This window comes from Peromyscus maniculatus, chromosome 1 (assembly GCF_049852395.1).
Source record: "Peromyscus maniculatus bairdii isolate BWxNUB_F1_BW_parent chromosome 1, HU_Pman_BW_mat_3.1, whole genome shotgun sequence".
NCBI classification, from domain to species: Eukaryota; Metazoa; Chordata; class Mammalia; order Rodentia; family Cricetidae; genus Peromyscus; species Peromyscus maniculatus.
In genome coordinates, this window is record NC_134852.1 from 156417629 (window position 1) to 156436169 (window position 18541).

At 51.7% G+C, this 18541-nt stretch overlaps 1 protein-coding gene and 1 long non-coding RNA gene across 5 annotated transcripts in view; both read right to left on the reverse strand.

The window, feature by feature from the left end:
- Lrp5 (LDL receptor related protein 5) overlaps positions 1-2124 on the reverse strand; it is a 107734-nt gene extending 105610 nt beyond the window's left edge. The window contains exon 1 of one of the 2 annotated variants that reach the window (XM_076556276.1): positions 1921-2124. In XM_076556276.1, coding sequence (XP_076412391.1) covers positions 1921-2011 — 91 coding nt within the window. In that variant the 5' untranslated portion in view covers positions 2012-2124. Of the gene's footprint in view, positions 1-1491; positions 1737-1920 lie in introns of those variants that run through there. The other variant, XM_076556287.1, reaches the window with a different exon arrangement.
- A 2997-nt stretch (positions 2125-5121) lies between these two features.
- Positions 5122-16046, reverse strand: LOC121821319 (uncharacterized). 3 transcript variants are annotated; one of them, XR_013046500.1, is made up of 3 exons: positions 15943-16046; positions 5760-5856; positions 5122-5490 (listed from the first exon to the last, which is right to left on the reverse strand). It is a non-coding gene; the product is annotated as an uncharacterized LOC121821319 (long non-coding RNA). The 3 variants fall into 3 exon arrangements; XR_013046499.1 differs by lacking the exon at positions 15943-16046 and adding an exon at positions 12418-12440; XR_006062064.2 differs by lacking the exon at positions 15943-16046 and adding an exon at positions 6100-6243.
- Between the last annotated feature and the right edge of the window lie 2495 nt (positions 16047-18541).

The window sequence follows — 18541 nt, forward strand, 5'->3', positions numbered from 1 at the left end:
CCTGGGTAATTTGTTGCGCGGAGGGATCAAGGAACAGGATCCTCATTTGGAAGGGACTCCACTCAGCATTTAGTTAACCCAATATAACCCAACATGTGCTGGCTGGGCCCTCCCAGGGGTGGGCAGGCAGGCAGGCGGCCCACATCTGCAAGAACCTCCTCCAGGGGGCCAGACAGGCTAGGCTGGTCCTGGGACAAGTGCTTTCGGCGGGCAGGAGAGAAGCCTAGGGTTTCCAGGCTGGGGAATGCCGAGCTCCACACGGGGACCACTAGAACAAAGGCTTTTCTGTGGGCCCACAGCTTCAATTTGCAACAGGAAGCAATCAGGAAAAATAATTAGCTGCCCACTTACTGCCTTCTCTCCAGACTCCCAAAGCGTGAATCTCACACAGACATTTGGGGGGGCGCACAGTCACCAAGAACAGTCAAAATAAGAGCCTCGGGGAGATTCCTCCTTTTGCTTCCATTTTAGGCCTGGATTACCCCATCAGCTGGTACTCCTGGGGCCTGGCTTCCTAATGTTAAAATAATCGACTCTATTTTTGCCTCCTACACCACCAAACTATAAAGATGTTCCGTCTAGGATACCAGACGACAGGCAGGGGATTCCAGAAACGTCAACCCCACCTCGGACAGGAAAGTCGGCTTACAAACCCCACCTTTAAAACAAACAGCCCCCCCACCCCCACCCCCATACCCCTTCTGCAGCCACGACCCAGGCATTTCCGGAAGGAGCAGCGCTGGCCTGGACTTCCCACGGCCTGTCACGGTTTTGTCTTCCCCTTGTTTTGCTAACACCAGACATGGCCGGAAAATGTAAACACGATCCCCAGGGAGACAAGTTTAGGGGGAGACTCCCTCAGAGCCCTCGGGCTGAGGCTGAAAGCTCCAGAGCTAGAGGCAGCCAGCCCCCCTCGCTCCCCCCCCCAAAAAAAAACCTGGGTGTAAGGGACTGCAACCCAGGGAATCTGAACACAGAGAGCCAGGCCCAGCCACCTCCCTCAAGTGTCTACCCTGGAAATACACAGGGGGACAGCTGTTCGCCTTAATAAGGCCCAGACAAAGGGACCCAAAGTTGTCCCCCTACCCCACCTCAAACTGCCATCGACACCATTCAGGAGTTCAAGACTATCTGCCGGACCCTTGGACAGCTGCACTCCAGAAAAACAAAACACAACACACCCGAAAACAATGATTTAGATGGCAAGAGGCTTGCTTTAAAAACCACATGGCAATCTCCGAATTAAAAGAACATGTGTAGCATTTCCAACTCCTTCGTTTCTCAAGAGTCCGCCTGACCTCAACTCCACCCCCCAGGACACACCAAAAGTTAGAAAGTCCCCCAGCCGGCCACCTCTCCAAAGGTGGGTCCGAATGGGACAAGATCATACCTCCCCACACCAAGGCACCCACGCAACCGATCCCGGGGCTGGACACTGGTTATCGGTGGCCAGGCGCCACCGTTTGGGGGTCACTGGGATCATGGGGGCACCTGGCAGGTGTCGGTCGGTTTGGAAGGCTGACAGCCACGCAGGTCGAAGAGACAGCAGCCAGGGCCAGGCCGCCCCGCGCGGGGCTCTCCGAACTTCCTAGCTTGCAACTTCGGGCACTTCCCAGGGCTCGGTAGGCCAGCCGCCGTAAGCAGGCTCGCGAAAAGTTTTCCCAGTAGTTCGCGACAGACCAGGCCCGCCCGGGGCCACCGCGATGCCCGTGGGTGCCCTGCCGAGCGCGCCTCGCGCCCCGAGCCTTGGGCAGGTGAGGGCCCGCCCGCGCCGCACCTGGCGGGCTCGGTCCCCGGGGAGGGGCCCCAGCGGGACAGACAAAGGGCCCGCGCGCGGTCCCCCGGCGCGCGCTCCAACTCGCCCGCAACTTGCAAAGTGGCTGCTGCGGCCCCGGCCATTGTCCCCCGCGCCCACCTTACCCGCGGCGGGGGCCAGGCTGCAGCACAGCGCCAGCAGCAGCAGCAGCAGCGGCGGCGGCGGCGGAGGGGCCCGAGTCGGCGCCGTCTCCATGTCGTCCGGCGGCCGGGAGCGCCGCGCGCTCACTCGGGCTCCATGGCGCGCGCGGCGGCGGTGGATCCTCACGGCTCCCGGCGCCTCCTGCTCCCGCCTCGGGCGCCGCGGCCCAAGACGACGCGGGAGGAGGGAGCGGAAGCCGAGCCGGTCTCCGCCCCCCGCGCCGCCCGCGCCCCCCGCCAAGCCGCGCCCTCCCGCGGGCGCCCGGGAGCCCTGTAGGCGCGTCCCTCCGGCCCGCGACAGAGAGGCCCCGCGAGCAGGTGGGTCACCTGCCGAGCCCCTACACTGACCGGTGGGGAAACTGAGGCAAGGGGCGGAGTGACCCACGCAGCCAGGAGGCCTCAGAGCTGGAAGTCGGGGAGTTGGGGGTGGGGGGTCCCCAGAGCCAGGTCTGGACGTTTCACAACTGCTGCCACCTACCTGGCCTAGAGACACCCGGCCACACTTGGGAAGCGCGCTGGAACAGGCGCAGAAGTGGGTGGTGCTGGAGGAACGGGGGGGGGGGGGTGGCTTTTACTTTTAAATTTATTTTTATGTGTTAGACCGTTTGCCTGCATATATGTGCACCACACGTGGGAAGGAGTCTGAGGAGACCAGAATAGGGTGTCATGTGCCCTGGGACGGAGTTACATACAGGTGAGTGTGAGCCACCATGTGGCTGCAGAGACCCGAACGGGAGGGACCCCTGCTAGAGCAGTTAGTGCTTCTGCCTGCTGAGCCTTCTCTCCAGCAAGGCTTTCCAGAGCCTCACACCTCCGGCAAATCTAGGTATAATCTCTTCCTGTCCTCGAAGAGTAAGAACGGCAGTGTCCACCTGCAGGGAGAGAGGAAGAACATTCCTGGGTCCCCAGTACCTGAGGTGACCTCATAAAGCCAGTGGTCAGGAAGGTGCAGCTGCCTTCTTGTGATTTATGCTAGGAAGAGACAATCCAAAATAAGAGCTCAAACAAGCAAGTAAACAGAGACCTGAGGGATGGTGCTCATGCCTGTAACCCCAGCTTTGAGAGACTGAGGCAGGAGGAATGCCATGAGTGCCAGGCCAGCCTGGGCTACAGCGAGGCCCTGTTTAGAAAGGGTTCATAGAGTCCTTGATTGCCTAGCGTGGGCCCAAGGACCTGGGTTCATTCACCACCCCCAGCACTGCACAGACCCTACAGACTAGCACAGCACAGGCCCGGGTGATCAAACTGAAGTTCAAGGTCAGCCGGCAAGATGGCTCCTGTTGACCTGAGTTCAATCCTAGGATCCCACAGTGGAAGAAGAGAACGAACGGACTCCCAAAACTTGTCTTCTGATAGGAAACCACGGAGACCAAGGAGCAGCTCGTGGGGGAGGGGTCTGTCAAGGAGAGGAAAGCCAGGGCCCAATCCCAAGTGTCAAGGCAGAGGTTTTCATGAGGAAGCAGGCCAGTGGTGCGGGGAGAGCAGTCTCCTAGGGTGGCTGTATCCAACCTGAGACTGGAAGAGGAGTCAGGAGGTCTCCAGAGGCCTTGGAGGGCCTTTGCAGGGCCTGCAGCCGCCGGTGTCCTTGCTGGTTCCTGCTCACCCAAGCCCAGCCCCCACCCCTCTTCTACTCAGAACACACGCTGCTGCCACCGCTGCCACTGCCACCGCCACGGCCGCCGGCTTCTCTCACCCACTCTCACCCGCTTCCACCTCAAGGCTTCCACTTCCAGCCTTGGTTTTCCTTGGCCTCGTCTCACGGCGAGTTAAGCCATCAGCGAGCGAGTTAAGTCATCAGCGAGCGAGTTAAGTCATCAGCGAGCGAGTTAAGCCATCAGCGAGCGTGTTAAATAAGCCAGGTCCCACCGCTCTTCCCCTCGACAGCCTGCTGAGGCTCCATCCAAGCAGAGAAGAAACAGGAGCCTTGGGCTCCCCACAGCCGGACCGATCCACACCTCCTCTACCTCTCTCAACTTTATCTCCGGGCTAGCACACTCCTGCCTGGAGGAGGGCCTCTCTGCCACCTCTCTCATCCCATCTAGTTCCTGAAAACCACACTGACACTTCCCCCCACCCCGTAGCCCACCCTTGCCAACACAGACTGCTTCTCCTCTGTTCCCGCTGCCACTTAACAAGTATGTCTTTACTTCTTTCCCTTTCTTCCATTATAGCAGAAATGCCAACATTTGTCTGTTTAGTGGCCTGGGCCTGGGCCAGGGCCAGGCACGGAGTAGGTGTTCAATAAATAATAAATGTCCGTTAAATGAGAATGGAAGAGTTCTGATTTTTCCTTTCATTCAGGGAGCCCCCTGAGTGCTGAGCAGGGTTGGAACGGACGCTGAGGAAACAAATCCAGGTATAATCTCTTCATGTCCTCATAAAGGGAGGTGGTGCTCCAAACAGGATGAGAAATGGCACCTCCTCCTTGCCCTGGGCTGGGCTGCGGGAACCTTGGGTCAGACTCTGTCCAGCCTTCAAGCCCAAGCGCCCTCTTGCAGATTCCATCTCTCCATCGTGCGCTCCACAGCCACCACAGCTGAATCCCACCTCTGTCTCACCCAGAATGCCGGGCACCTGTGTCCTCCAGGCTCCCGAGGCCCAGCCTGTCCTCTCTCTCTAGCATGAGCCTCTGTGCTCTGCATCGAAGCCCAAGGCTGTGAGCATCCACCCACACTCTCATGCCATGGCCCTTCCGCTCTCTCTGGCCCACAGACCCCAAGTCTGGGAACAGGCCAGGCCAGCAGAGGCATCCCAGAGGTATGTGGGTTGCAGGTTGGAAGCTGGAGATGGTGAGGGGCTGTAGTGGATTCTTCCAGAAAAGCCCTGGGCCTCCTGAGGGCACTGGCTATGGAGAGAGCAGAGGGAGACCACTGCAGTAAGGGACGGTTCGAAGTCCAAAGCCAAGTTCCAGATCTGGAAATGGCACACCAGTGAGAGGGCTCAGCTGCTGGGGACACTGGTCCCTAGGCCTGATGGCCTGTGTTCAATCCCTGTGGCCCACATAGAAGGGGGAGAAAACAGATTCCCACAGGTTGTTCTCTGACTCCCACGTGTGTGCCGCAGCACAGGCGCACACCGTGTTGTGGAACAAAACTTATCCTGGAGAGACATGCGTCTACTCACCCCAGATAGGGAGCCCACGACAGACCAAAGTGGAGACACCACCAGAGTCCAACCTGGCAAACCCTGAGTTTTATTGGGGTCACTTACAGGGATAGGGGTGAGGGGTTATCTATAGGAGCAGAAATGACTCAGTGGCAGCTGCATCACCAAGGCCCACCCCAGCACGGTGGCAGCTCACAAAGCTGGGAACCTGGAGCTCACTGCGCAGCCTGCAGGCGGCTCACCAGGTTGGAGAGTCCTTTTCCAGGTGCCTCAGTTGTCCTAAACTTCTTCCGGGCAGTTCGGCTGGCCTCTGCTTCCAGGCAGCTGGTCTGGTCTCAGGGTCTTCTTTGCAGCTTGGCCCTATTCCTCTGAGACAGATTCTCAGCTTTAATCGCATATTATGGCAGAGAGGCCTTAGGGTTTCTGTAGCTGTGAAAAGATACATAACATGACCACAGCAACTCTTTTTTTTTTTTTTTTTTTTGGTTTTTTGTTTTGTTTTTTTTTTTTTTTTTTTTTTTTTTTTTTTTTTTGGCTTTTTGAGACGGTTTCTCTGTGTAGCTTTGCGCCTTTCCCTGGAACTCACTTGGTAGACCAGGCTGGCCTCGAACTCACAGAGATCTGCCTGGCTCTGCAACTACCACTGCCCGGCCACAGCAACTCTTATAAAGGAAAAGCATTTAATCGGGGTAGCTTACCTTTTCAGAGGTTTAGTCCATTGTCATCATGGTGGGACATGGTGGCCTGCAGGCAGACATGGTGCTGGAGAAGGAGTTGAGAGTCCTACATCTTGACCTGCAGGCAACAGGAAATGGTCTGGGACACTGGGCATGGCTTAAGCATATCTGATCCCTCAAAGCCCACCCCCCACGTTGACACACTTCCTCCAGCAAGGCCATACCTACTGCAACACAGCCACGCCTCCTAATAGTGTCACTCCCTATGAGCTAATGGGGGCCAATGACATTCAAACCACCACAAAACCTAGTGAATCTGGTCGGTTCCAGGGACTTTCGGAAGTTATTGTGAGGTGTTTACCTTCCTACTTGAGGAGCAGCCTTGCAGGGTAGAATGTTTCAATCTTGAAGGAAATGTTACACAACACACCAGACAGAGCACATAAGCACATGTGCACGTACCTGCGTACACACACATGCAATGAATAAATAAGTAAATCTTAAAATAAATTGGATGTGATGGTACACATCTTTATTCCCAGCACTTAGGGGGCAGATGCAGGTGGATCTCTATGAGTTTGAGGCTAACCAGGACTATATAGCATTGGGAGCCCTGTAGCCTAGTCTTGGGTCAGCATATGACTACCTAACAGGTTTCTTCGGGGTAAGGCACCCGTAAAAACAAATTCTCACTCGGCAAGGACCAGTAAACCACAGGTGATGGATGATGTTGCTCTGTATGCTGTGAATCTGTTGCTCTGATTGATTGATAAATAAAACCCTGATTGGCCAGTAGCCAGGCAGGAAGTATAGTATAGGTGGGATAAGCAGAAAGGAGAATTCTGGGAGTGGAAGGCTGAGTCAGGAGACACTGCCAGTCGCCACCATGAGAAGTAAGATGTAAAGTACCGGTCAGCCACAAGCCACGTGGCAACTTATAGATTAATAGAAATGGGTTAATTTAAGATATAAGAACTAGATAGCAAGAAGCCTGCCACGGCCACACAGTTTATAAGTAATATAAGTCTCTGTGTGTTTACATAGGTCTGAGTGGCTGCAGGAGGTGGGTGGACACAGAAATACATCAGCTACACACAGGACAGCAAAGGAATTTGCGGACTTCGTGCGGCTTGCAAGCTCTTTTCTCTCATTATATTGTTGATTCTTTGGGCGGTTTTTAGTTTTACTTTGTCAGTCACACATGCAACAGCTGTTGTTTTCCCTGGAAGTTCTGCTCTTTCTCAAATATGTTCCCCTAAGATTCAGCAGGGGCCTATGCTTCTCAAATCTCTTACCTGGAATTACTAACTACAACTCCTAGTCCTGGAGACTTTTCTGACTCAATAGAGACAGTTAGGTACATATGAGATAACAACACTTGGAACATCAACCATGTCTCACAGTTCTGGAAAGGAGAGTAAGGCATGAATATACAGAATAGGGAAAAAACCTCAGGGATACACATAGTGCCAACTCTTGAGAGTAAGTTCCCTGGACACCAAGCATATAAAATCAATGATAGGATCTAGTATAATCCAATGAGGAAAATGAAACATAAAATATGGGATGGATACATCCATCTTACCACACCCAGGAGCTTGTGTTGGTGGGAGAAGTATGGTGTAGTGGGAAGGGAAAGAGTGCCTTACCAAAGTCTGCCTTTTACAGAGAGATTGAGACATGGGGCCCTCTTGTAGAAAAGGAACTGATAAAAGCATATCTTTGCAGACGTGAAGGAACTGTCTGGGTTTGAATATCGTTGTCCTTAAAGCACTGTCTATTACTTCTAGCCCATGTCTATTACTTCTTAACTTTGTAACCTCGGTAGCCTCCAGCTGACGTAAGTGCTGCCGGAGCAGGATGTGTCTGGCTCCATATTCAGTTAAGCCTGCAAAAACGCTGACCTCTGTGTCTAGAATAAGGTTATGCAGGGGGTGGGAAGGTGTATTTGGGGAAAGCACAAAGGGGAACAATGGGGGTTCTCATAATGATTATGATGTATTCCTTCAATTGTCATGTATTTCTTAAAAGTCAAAATAGGGGGGCTGGAGAGATGGCTCAGAGGTTAAGAGCACTGCTTGTTCTTCCAGAGGTCCTAAGTTCAATTCCCAGCAACCACATGGTGGCTCACAACCATCTGTAGTGAGATCTGGTGCCCTCTTCTGGCCTGCAGGGGTGTGTGCAAACAGAACACTGGATACATAATAAATAAATAAATCTTTAAAAAAAAAAAGTCAAAAATAGGAGCCAAAAATAAGGCTGTTCATGTAAGCCTGGTAGAAAAAAACTCTGCTTAAGTAGAAATAAAGATGGCTTGAGCTATTGGGGCCACTGGAGTGTAACCCACCTGGTGGTCAGATCTCTTCCTTGCGCTGAAGCCCCTTCCCTGTCTCAGGACCTGAACCTGAGCTGAGGGTGGACCCCGGCAATATAGTGAGACCCTATCTCAAAAACTGAAATACAGGGGCTGGAGAGATGGCTCAGCAGTGAGAGCACTGGCTGCTCTTCTCCAGAAGACCCAGGTTCTGTTCCTAGTATCCACATGGCAGCTCACAGCCATCTGAACTCCAGTTCCAAGGAATCCAATGCCCTCTTCTGGCCTCCACCATATCAGGCACACATATGGTCACAGACATACGTACAGGCAAACCTTAATACAAATAAAAATAAAATTTTAAAAACTACATTTATAAGGGATTTAGAGTAGAGGATCCAATATCAGTTAATTATTAGTGATTAGCAGTAAAAACACACACACATACAACTTCAAGTCATCAAGAAATAGCCAATGAGTGCCACGTAAAAGACTGAGGCTTCTGGCTCCCAAATCACATCAGGGCAGTTTCAGGTGGCCAGACTCTAATTTGGACCTTCAGAAAAATCCAAAGAGCACATCAGAATTCATCGCTATTTCATCCTGCGGACTTGTGACATCACAGGGTCAGCCATTTTTAGACCCTTTAATAACACAGTATGCAATCAGAGAATGTGCTAAGCTCCAACTTCCCTGGAAGGTTGCCTGCCACAGCTCCTGACGGTGACGCACTCTCTCAGGTCTGGTGTTTGGTAGTTCTCACCCTTAGCCTGGTCCTCAGATGCAAGTTCCAACCCGGGGAAGTAATGAAGGCCAGCACCTGTCCTATCTAATCGTTTCCGGGGACAGGGCTCAACCTGGGTCCTCATAGGACCGTCAGGGAATCGTGTCTCCCTGTCTCTGGTTCCCCTCCCAGGCAGAAACCGCTGACCAAGCCATTCTAAGCACCAGAGCCTGGCTGGCAGGGTGACACCAGCAGTCAGAATTGTGTCTGGGGCTCTGTAAGCCACAGCATCCTCCTTCAAGGAGCTGAGAAGCACCCATTCATTCCATGTGAATGCCCATTGAGCACTGTTTTAGGGTTTCTATTGCTGTGAAGAGGCACCATGACCACTGAAACTTTTTTTTCTTCTTTTTTGGTTTTTTGAGACAAGGTTTCTCTGTGTAGTTTTGGTGCCTGTCCTGGATCGCGCTCTGTAGACCAGGCTGGCCTCGAACTCACAGAGATCCGCCTGGCTCTGCTTCCCGAGTGCTGGGATTAAAGGCCTGTGCCACTGCCACCCGGCTGACCACCGCAACTCTTATAAAGGAAAACATTTACTTGAGGTCACTTATATTTCAGAGGTTCAGTCCATTATTGTGGTGGGGAGCATGGCAGCATGCAGGCAGACATGGTGCTGGAGAAGTAGCTGACAGTCCTGCATTTCACAGGCAACAGGAAGTCGGCTGAGACACTGGGCAGTATCCTTAGCATAGGAAGCCTCTAAGGCCACCCTGACATTGACACACTTCCTCCAACAAGGCCACACCCACTCCAACAAAGCCACGCCTCCTAATAGTGCCACTCCCTTTCGGGTCCATTTTCTTTCAAACCACCATAAGCATCCATCCTTCAGAGCTGGCATCAGACACTGTTGCCTGGCAACCTGCACCCAGAACAGGCAAAGGGAAGTTTCAGTGGGCACTGGAAAGCTTAGGTGGGTCAGCACAGTCTTTGAACTGGCTGTGGTGAAAGGCTTGGGCTGATTTTCCCCTCTGCATCTTAGTTTCTTCATTCACACAGTGGAACTGGAGCAGTGGCATCTAGTGGACCTATCACAGTGCTGATTCAAGCCTCGAGACTATGAAGCTTATAACTCAGGTTCACCACAGACCCAAGACTGGACAGAGGGTAGATGGACCAATGCTCCCTCCCCAGACCCCCCCCCTCCTTTTGTTGTTACTTCACTTTGGGGATATTTGTTTTGAGACAGGGTCTCTTGTTGCCCAGGCTGGCCTTATTATGTAGTTGAGGATAACCTTGACCCTCTGGTCCTTCTGCCTCCACTTCCTGAGTGCTAGGGATTACAAGCACATGCCTCCATGCTGCATTTATGAAGTGCCAGAGAAGCTGTGCTGCTGTGGGTTGGTCTGTATGTCAAATTGCTCTGATTGGTCAATAAATAAAACACTGATTGGCCAGTGGCCAGGCAGGAAGTAGGTGGGACAAGGAGAGAGGAGAATTCTGGGAAGCGGAAGGCAGAGACAGAGAGACACTGCCAGCCACCACCATGACCAGCAGCATGTAAAGACGCCGGTAAGCCACCAGCCACGTGGCAAGGTATAGATTTATGGAAATGGATTAATTTAAGCTATAAGAACAGTTAGCAAGAAGCCTGCCATGGCCATACAGTTTGTAAGCAATATAAGTCTCTGTGTTTACTTGGTTGGGTCTGAGCGGCTGTGGGACTGGCGGTTGAGAGAGATTTGTCCTGACTGTGGGCAAGGCAGAAAAACTCTAGCTACACTGGGCGGTGGTGACACACACCTATCTGTAATCCTAGCACTCGGGAGGCAGAGGCAGATAGACCTCTGAGTTCAAGGCCAGCCTGGTCTACAGAGTGAGTTCTAGGACAGTCAGGGCTATTCAGAGAAATCCTGTCACAGAAAAAAAAAAAAAAAAAGGTACCAGAAATAGAACCCACAGCCTAATGAATGCTAAGTAAGCACTCGACCAACTGAGCTACCCCAGCCTCAGCCCCTGCTTCTCCCTCCAGAAGTGAGTCATCTGTCCTTCCTGACTCTGAGGCTGTTTTAGCCTTCCTCATCATTCGGAGGTGGAGGATCTTGCCTCATTCAGAGCAACTGATTCATTCTCATTACAAGCTAAGGAGGAGATGTACCTGAGTGGGCTTCTTCTGTGAACACCTGTGGGAGACTTGGAGCAGACTGAGTGTGGCCCCCAGAAGACAGAGACACACTGGAATCCCCAAGCCTGTAATTATTAATGTGCAGTAGAATTAAGAGAAGGCTCCTGAAATAGATGTCCTGGACCCTCCGGGGAGATCCTAAATCCCATGACTGATGTCCTTAGAACAGACAGCTAAGTGTGGCGCTGCATTCCTGCATACCGTACTTGGGAAGCTGAGGCAGAAGAATTTCCAGTACAAGTATCCTGAGCCAAATGAATTTGGAACCTGCCTGGGCAACTTAGTGAAACCCTGTTTCGAAATAAAGCTTTTTAAAAGGGCTTAGGGGCTGGAAAAGATAGCTTTGTGGATAAAGTGCTTGCTTTGCAAGCCTGATAACCTGAGTCCAGGCCCAAGAACCCACATAAAAAGGCAGATGCATAAATGTATGTAATCCCAGTGCACCCAGGAAATGGGAGGTAGACACAGGAAAATCAAACAAAGGAAGCTTGAAGGCCAGCCACACTGACATACACGGCAATGAACAAAGAGACACTGTCCCAGACAAGGCAGAAGGAGGATCAACACTGGGCATTGTCCCCTGATCTACACAGGTGTGCCATGTTAGATGTGTAGATCACATACACATACACACGTACACACAGACACACACACATACAGAGACACACAGACACACACAGACACATACACACAGACACATACATATACACACACAGACACAAGTACACACAGACACACACATACATACACACACAGACACACACATACAAATACACATACATACATACACACACACACACAACCTTTTTAAAAAGTTTTAAAGCTTGGTGTATAATTGAGTGATAGAACATTCATCTAGCATGCCTAAGACCTAGCACTGGAAGAAAAAAGTCCCAGCACTCAGAAGGCTGAGGCAGGAGGATGGTAAACTCAATGCCAGTTTGTGCAGTAAGATGGAGAAAAAAGGGGGGCAACTAGATCAGACAGACGGTTCAGCAGGTAAACGCTTTTGTCATCAGGCAATGCGAGTCTGATGACCTGTCAATCGCTGGAACCCTTGCAACCAAGGAAGGTGAGAACAAGCTCCACAGGATAGTCCTCTGACTTCCACACAGACGCCATGGTGTGTGCATCCCTCACAACAATAACAAATTAAATTTAAAAATGTAAAGGGGGGGGGCTGGAGAGATGGCTCAGAGGTTAAGAGCACCGACTGCTCTTCCAAAGGTCCTGAGTTCAATTCCCAGCAACCACATGGTGGCTCACAACCATCTGTAATGAGATCTGGCGCCCTCTTCTGTATACATAATAAATAAATAAATCTTTAAAAAAAAAAATGTAAAGGGGGCTGGGAAGAGAAGTGTAGATGTAACCAATCGTATTATTAAAATAAGAAACACAGAGCCAAGGTAAAAGAGAAAAGCCGAGAGGTCAGAGCTCAGAGATAAAATCTTACCTCCTCCAGTGCTCCTAGCTTCTCCAAGAGAGGGAGGTACTTCCTGTGTCCCTGTTTAAATAATCTTTCTGTTCTGCCTTCTCATTGGTTGTAAACCCAACCACATGACTGCCTCATCACTGCCTGTAAGTACCGCCCTCCAGGTCTTAAAGGCGTATGTCTCCAATACTGGCTGTATCCGTGAACACACAGAAATCTACCTAGCTCTTCTAACCACCACGCTCTTACTATGGCTCTAATAGCTCTGACCCCAGGGCAACTTTATTTATTAACATAAAATTAAAATAACATTTCAGTACAAATAAAATATCACCACAGAGAAGAGGAAGGGGAAACTGTGGATGGGATGTAATGCATGAGAGAAGAATAAGTAAAAAAAAAAAAAAAAGAAAAGAAAGAAAAGAAATTAAAGATAAGCTAGGCATGGTGGTACACACCTGTACACACCTTTAGTCCCAGCACATGGGAGGCAGAGGCAGAGCAGAGAGACAGGCAGATCTATGTGAGTGGAAGGCTAGCCTGGTCTACTAAGCAAGTTATAGGACAGTCAGGATACACAGAGAAACCTTGTCTTGAAAAAAAAAAGTATATATATATATATATATATATATATATATATATATATATATATATATAGAGAGAGAGAGAGAGAGAGAGAGAGAGAGAGAGAGAGAAATAAACAGAGCTAACGTTGTAGCTTAGTTGGTAGAGTGCTTGCCCAGCACATACAAAGTCATGGATTTATTTGATCTATAGCCCCACATTAACTTGGTGTGGTAGTTTATGGCTCTCATTCTAGCACTTGAAAGGAGAGACAGGAAGACCAAAAGTTCAAGGTTAGCCTCAGCTACATAACAATTTCCAGGCCAGCCTGGGCTATAAGAGACCCTGTCTCAAAGTAGGTGGGTTGGCTAGGGATGCGGCTGTATGGTAGAATGTTTGCATGGTATGTGAAAGGACCTGCACTTAATGATCAGCACTATTTGAAAAAGAAAAGAAAAGGAAGGTAAAAGCTGAGGACGTAGCTCAGTGGTCAAGCACTTGCCCAGCATAGCAGAGGACCTGAGTTCGACTCCCAGAACACCCCCTGCCTTGGTTTGCTTTCTATCGCTGTGATAAAACACGATGACCAAAAGCAGCTTGGGAGGAAAGAGTTCATTTCCTCTTAGAGCTACGGACCATCATGAAGGGAAGGCAGGGAAGGGGCTCCAGGCAGGAACGGAAGCAGAAGCCACGGAGGACTCCTGCTTACTGGCTCGTTCCCCAGGGCTTGTCCAGCCTGCTCTCCTCCACCACTCGGGACCACCTGCCCTCCACGTCCATCATCAATCAAGAAAATGCCCACAGACCAATCGGATGCAGGCATTTCTCAGCTGAGGGGGCTCTTCCCAGATAACCCCGGCTCGTGTCAAGTTAACAAAATACTGACCAGCACACTCCGCACTCCCACCCACCCACCCCTAAAGTAAGCTGGGGATCTGCCTGCAGTCCAGGTATTTGGGGTGTGGGTAACACAGGAGGCTTCCAGCCTGGGCACCAGAGCAAGACCCATCTCAAAAATAACAACAGGGCTGGAGGGATGGCTCAGCTGTTACAGGCTAGGCTCACAACCAAACTGTCAAAAATAACAACAGTCACCCCAATACAGACAGAGAGCCGTTAGAGACAGGCAGAGGACAGATGCCTCCATGGAGAAGAGGCAGAAAGAAGAGGCCTGGAGCCTGGAGCCTGGCAAGGCAGAAGGATCCCCCCTGGAGCCCTCTTCAGGAACATGATCGGCCACGTCTTGATGCTTAATTTAATGGGAATCTACCCCAGGAAATGTTCACAGGCCCACTTCAAGACAAGGACATGGAGCTGACCCAGGCATCTCTGTTTGCACACTAGGATGGCAAAGGTTAATCCCTACAAAGTCTGGTATTTGTTGAAGGGTTTGTCCATGCTGGCCAGAGGGTCATAGGGCAATACCTGCTCCGGGAAACGTAGCATGAGCCATGGGCTGGGATCCTGGACTGGAGAAAAAGGAGAAAACAGGCTGACCAGCAGACCAGTATTCCTGTCTCTGTTTGCTCACTGTGGCCACAATGTGACCAGCCATCTTACCACGATGCCTTACCATCTACCATCATGCTTTCCTGCCATGATGGGCTGTACGTCATTGAACCATGAACCCAAATAAACTGTCCCTTCTGTCAGGTGTTTTCCTGTCAGCCTTCAAGTCAGGGACCGGAAAGGGACTAATGCAGAGGGTGAGTGCAGCCGCTCTAACTGCAGTACCTGTGCCAGGCCCGAGCAAAGTGTTCTACACAGCAAGGCTGTCCGGTCAGGGCCGAGGCTGGTGGGGCGGTGACGGCCGCATCCTTGACCTTTAATTTATCAAGCAGTTCCAAGGCACACATGTCCACATGGCTCTCTGAACCTCTCCTGCCAGGCTTTATGGGAAGGCCACACCACTGCCCCCCCCCCCTGCCGCCCCCACGCCCCCATTCCACCTCTCCTCACTTATACTCTTTTTGTTTGTTTGTTTGTTTGTTTGTTTGTCTCGAGGCAGGGTTTCTTTCTTCCTTCCTTCATTTCTTTCTTTCTTTTTTTGGTTTTTCCAGACAGGGTTTCTCTGTTCTCTGTGTAGCTTTAGAACCTGTCCTAGAACTCACTCTGTAGCCCAGGCTGGCCTCAAACTCACAGGGACCAGCCTGCCTCTGCCTCCTGAGTGCTGAGATTAAAGGCATGCATCACCACCGTCTGGCTCTTTCTTTCTTTTTTAAATAAGATTTATACCGGGCAGTGGTGGTGCATGCCTTTAATTCCAGCACTTGGGAGGCAGAGGCAGGTGGATCTCTGTGAGTTTGAGGCCAGCCTGATCTACAAAGTGAGATCCAGGACAGGCACCAAAACACCACAGATAAACCCTGTCTCCAAAAAAAAAATCCAAAAAAAAATATTAATAATATTTATTTATTATGTATACAGTGTTCTGCCTGCATGCCATAAGAGGACACCAATCTCATTATAGATGGTTGTGAGCTACCATGTGAGTGCTGGGAATTGAACTCAGGACCTCTGGAAGGACAGACAGTGCTCTTAACTGCTGAGCCATCTCTCCAGCCCTAGAAACAGGGTTCTCCTTGTAGCCCTGGCTATCCTAGAACTCCCTCTGTAGACCAGGCTGGCCTCGAACTCACAGAGATCTGCCTGCCTCTCCCTCCCGAGTGCTGGGATTAAAGGCATGTGCCACCACTGCCCGGCTACACTCTTATTTTGGATGGTAGCCACCCTATGTTGTCTAGGACTGATAATGTCCTGGAATGTGGCACTTTGAGGCTACAACTGGGAAAGCCTCCATCAAATAGGTCACTATGTGGCCTAAGCATGTTTGGGACCCCAGACAAGAGAATGAAGCAAACACTTGAGAGTTATAAATCACACGTCAACACATGAAAAAAAGTGAGATTTTTGTAGACAGAAAGAGACAACAGAAACGTCCTGTACGGCTGGCAAAATGGCTCAGTGAGTAAAAGTGCTTACCACCAAGGCTGGTGACCCGAGCTCAGTTCCCAGGACCCATCTGGTGGCATGCGAGAGCAAACTCTCAGAAGCTGTCCTCCGCTGAGACAGCTCGGTGGGTAAAGGTGTTGGCTGCCAAGCCTGGTGTTCTGGCCTTGATCTGGTGACCTATGTGGTGATCTATGTGACCTGGGAGTAGTGGGGCATGGAGTCACCAATCGATGCCTCCAGGTCTGGGGCCAGGAGCAGCTGGCTGGCTGGGTGTGGACAGGGACCCATTGGTGGGGAGATGCAGCAAAAGGACCCGGTCCGGGGGTGTGGTCCAGTGGAACACTGTGCACAGAGTCATAGCACTCTGGAGTGGGTCGCTCTCCCTGAGCCTTTCTGCAAGACACATTCTACCTCACAGGAATCCTGAGGGTAGACCTGGCAGCAGTGACAGAAAGGACAGGAAGCTGTCCCTGAGGAGTCAGAGGAGGGTGGTGGCCTCAGGGTTGTGGCTTTGAGTCCATGCTAGGCTCTATGACCCCTGCTCTCTCCACTGGGGTCTTAGCGTCAGCAGCCCCTAGGCTCTGAAGGGAGTCTAGAGGAGGCTATTGGGGCTTCCTGGGGCCGACAGTCTAACTGGTGATCCCAAAGACCATTCCCCGGGGCATGAAGTCAACAAAGACAAGGATACTACCCAAGCTCTCCACTAAGGCTCCCAGGCTTGGGAGACACAGCAGGGAAGTTGAGAGCCCTCAGCTTGGGGGTACCTGGCGCTGGGAATTTGTCTCCTGTCAGAGCAGTACCCCTGCAGCGCCGGGGCCACCCGCCTCTCTCTGCCTGTCCCACAGCCACTCTGGCCAAACACGGGTTGAGGTGAACACTGGCACCCAGCCTCACTGTCAGAGCGCTACAGAGCACTTTGCACTGAGACTCTGTTCATACAGGGAAGGGACAGGTTATTTCGGGTCCCCTGGCTGCCCTGTACAAGCCTGGGATGGGTTACTTTAGGAGAGCTGTGGAGCCTGGCTTGCTCATGAAGTGCAACTCATGGGCCCTCCAGGAAGATCTTAGTTTGTGACCATATTATAGAGGGGGACGTCAGGCCTCTTGGCAAGTGAAGATAGAGGTGGAGGCACCTTACTGGGTTGAAGAGGTTGCTCAGTGGTGAAGAGCACTGGCTACTCTACCAGAGGATGCAGCTTTGATTTCCAACACACACACACACACACACACACACACACACACACACACACACACACACACACACACACACACACACACACACACCTTATACCTGCTCTCAGGAAGGGACCTGGCACAGCCTGGCCCACATGGCCTCAGGCCTGCAGTCTGCCCTGTGGCCAGGAGGGGGCAGCAGCATCCTGCTTAGCTTTTGCAATTGAGCAAACACACCTCTGCGACCAAGATTTGGAGGGTGGCAGAGTGAGGTCACAGCAACTGTACACACCCTGTGCTGTCCAGACCAGGGAAAGATTGGCCACTGAAGCAACCCCAACACCCATCTGGCTGCCTACCACTGCCTACTGGGTTAAGAGTAGAGCCTGGCTAGGTAGTGATGAAGTAAGATAACCAGTCTGGTTCAGTGGCTTGTGGTAACTCAGCCTCAGCTTCTCGCTTTTCTGAGCGCCTCGGTGGAGTGCTGCCTAACACGTCCTCCTGTACCCTCCTCTGCTGGAGTATTGTCAGCAACGTGACACTTCTGCTTGTCTCCAGGGTCCCCCACTAACCGTGAGCTTCTCAGAACGTGGATCCTCCAAGTCCACCTGGTCTGCCTGTGACTCACACAGGCAAGACATGTTCTGGCAGGAGCCCTCAGGCCTTCACACCCACAGTGTGTGCCCACCACTGAGTCCCTTGTGACCTGGAGCCACAGCCTTGGGCTACAGCAGAGCTGAGGATCTCTGATTTGCACCTAGGGATTCCGCCCAAGCCTATGCAAGGTCAAGGACAGTTCCCACATGCAAGGCTGGAGCTTCTGGGGGGAAGCTGTAGCAGCTGCCCCAGTCCCTGAGCCCCAGTGGCCATGCTGGGTCCTGGGGCAGGGAAGCTCCGGGCAGACCTTCACTATCAGCCTGGGCTGGGCGTCCACAGGGGCTCAGGGTTTTCATCATGGGCAGCAGACCAGAGCTTAGGGAGGAAGCAGTATGTGTTAGGATTCTGCCATTCCTCCAGCTGCATGACGGCACATGTACAGTTCAGTAGTTGAGCAAGGGGTCTTACATCATCTGTATGCTGCATGATTGCATAATGCACGCAGCGTGGTCACACAATCTGTGCATGTGTGGCGTAGCTCCGTAAGCCCACAGGCACATGTGCAGGAGAATCCTTAAAAAGCCGGTCACAGACTCCTCCTCTCTCTTCTGCTCTCCGCCCCCATGTGTCTTTCACAGTCCTGGTCACTCTCTTCTGTGCCCACCCCCCCCCCACCTCAACCTACTGAGTTTTGTTGTGCCTCGTGACCTTTCTCACACTGTAACAAGCGCCGTATTTTAAAAACAACATTGGTGCCATGACTCGGATGCTGGCACAAGCTATCCGAGCGGCTGCTGCATAAGTACTTCCAGGTCCCTGTTTTAAATGTGTGCTAGAAAAGGCCACGCTGGCTAGTGTG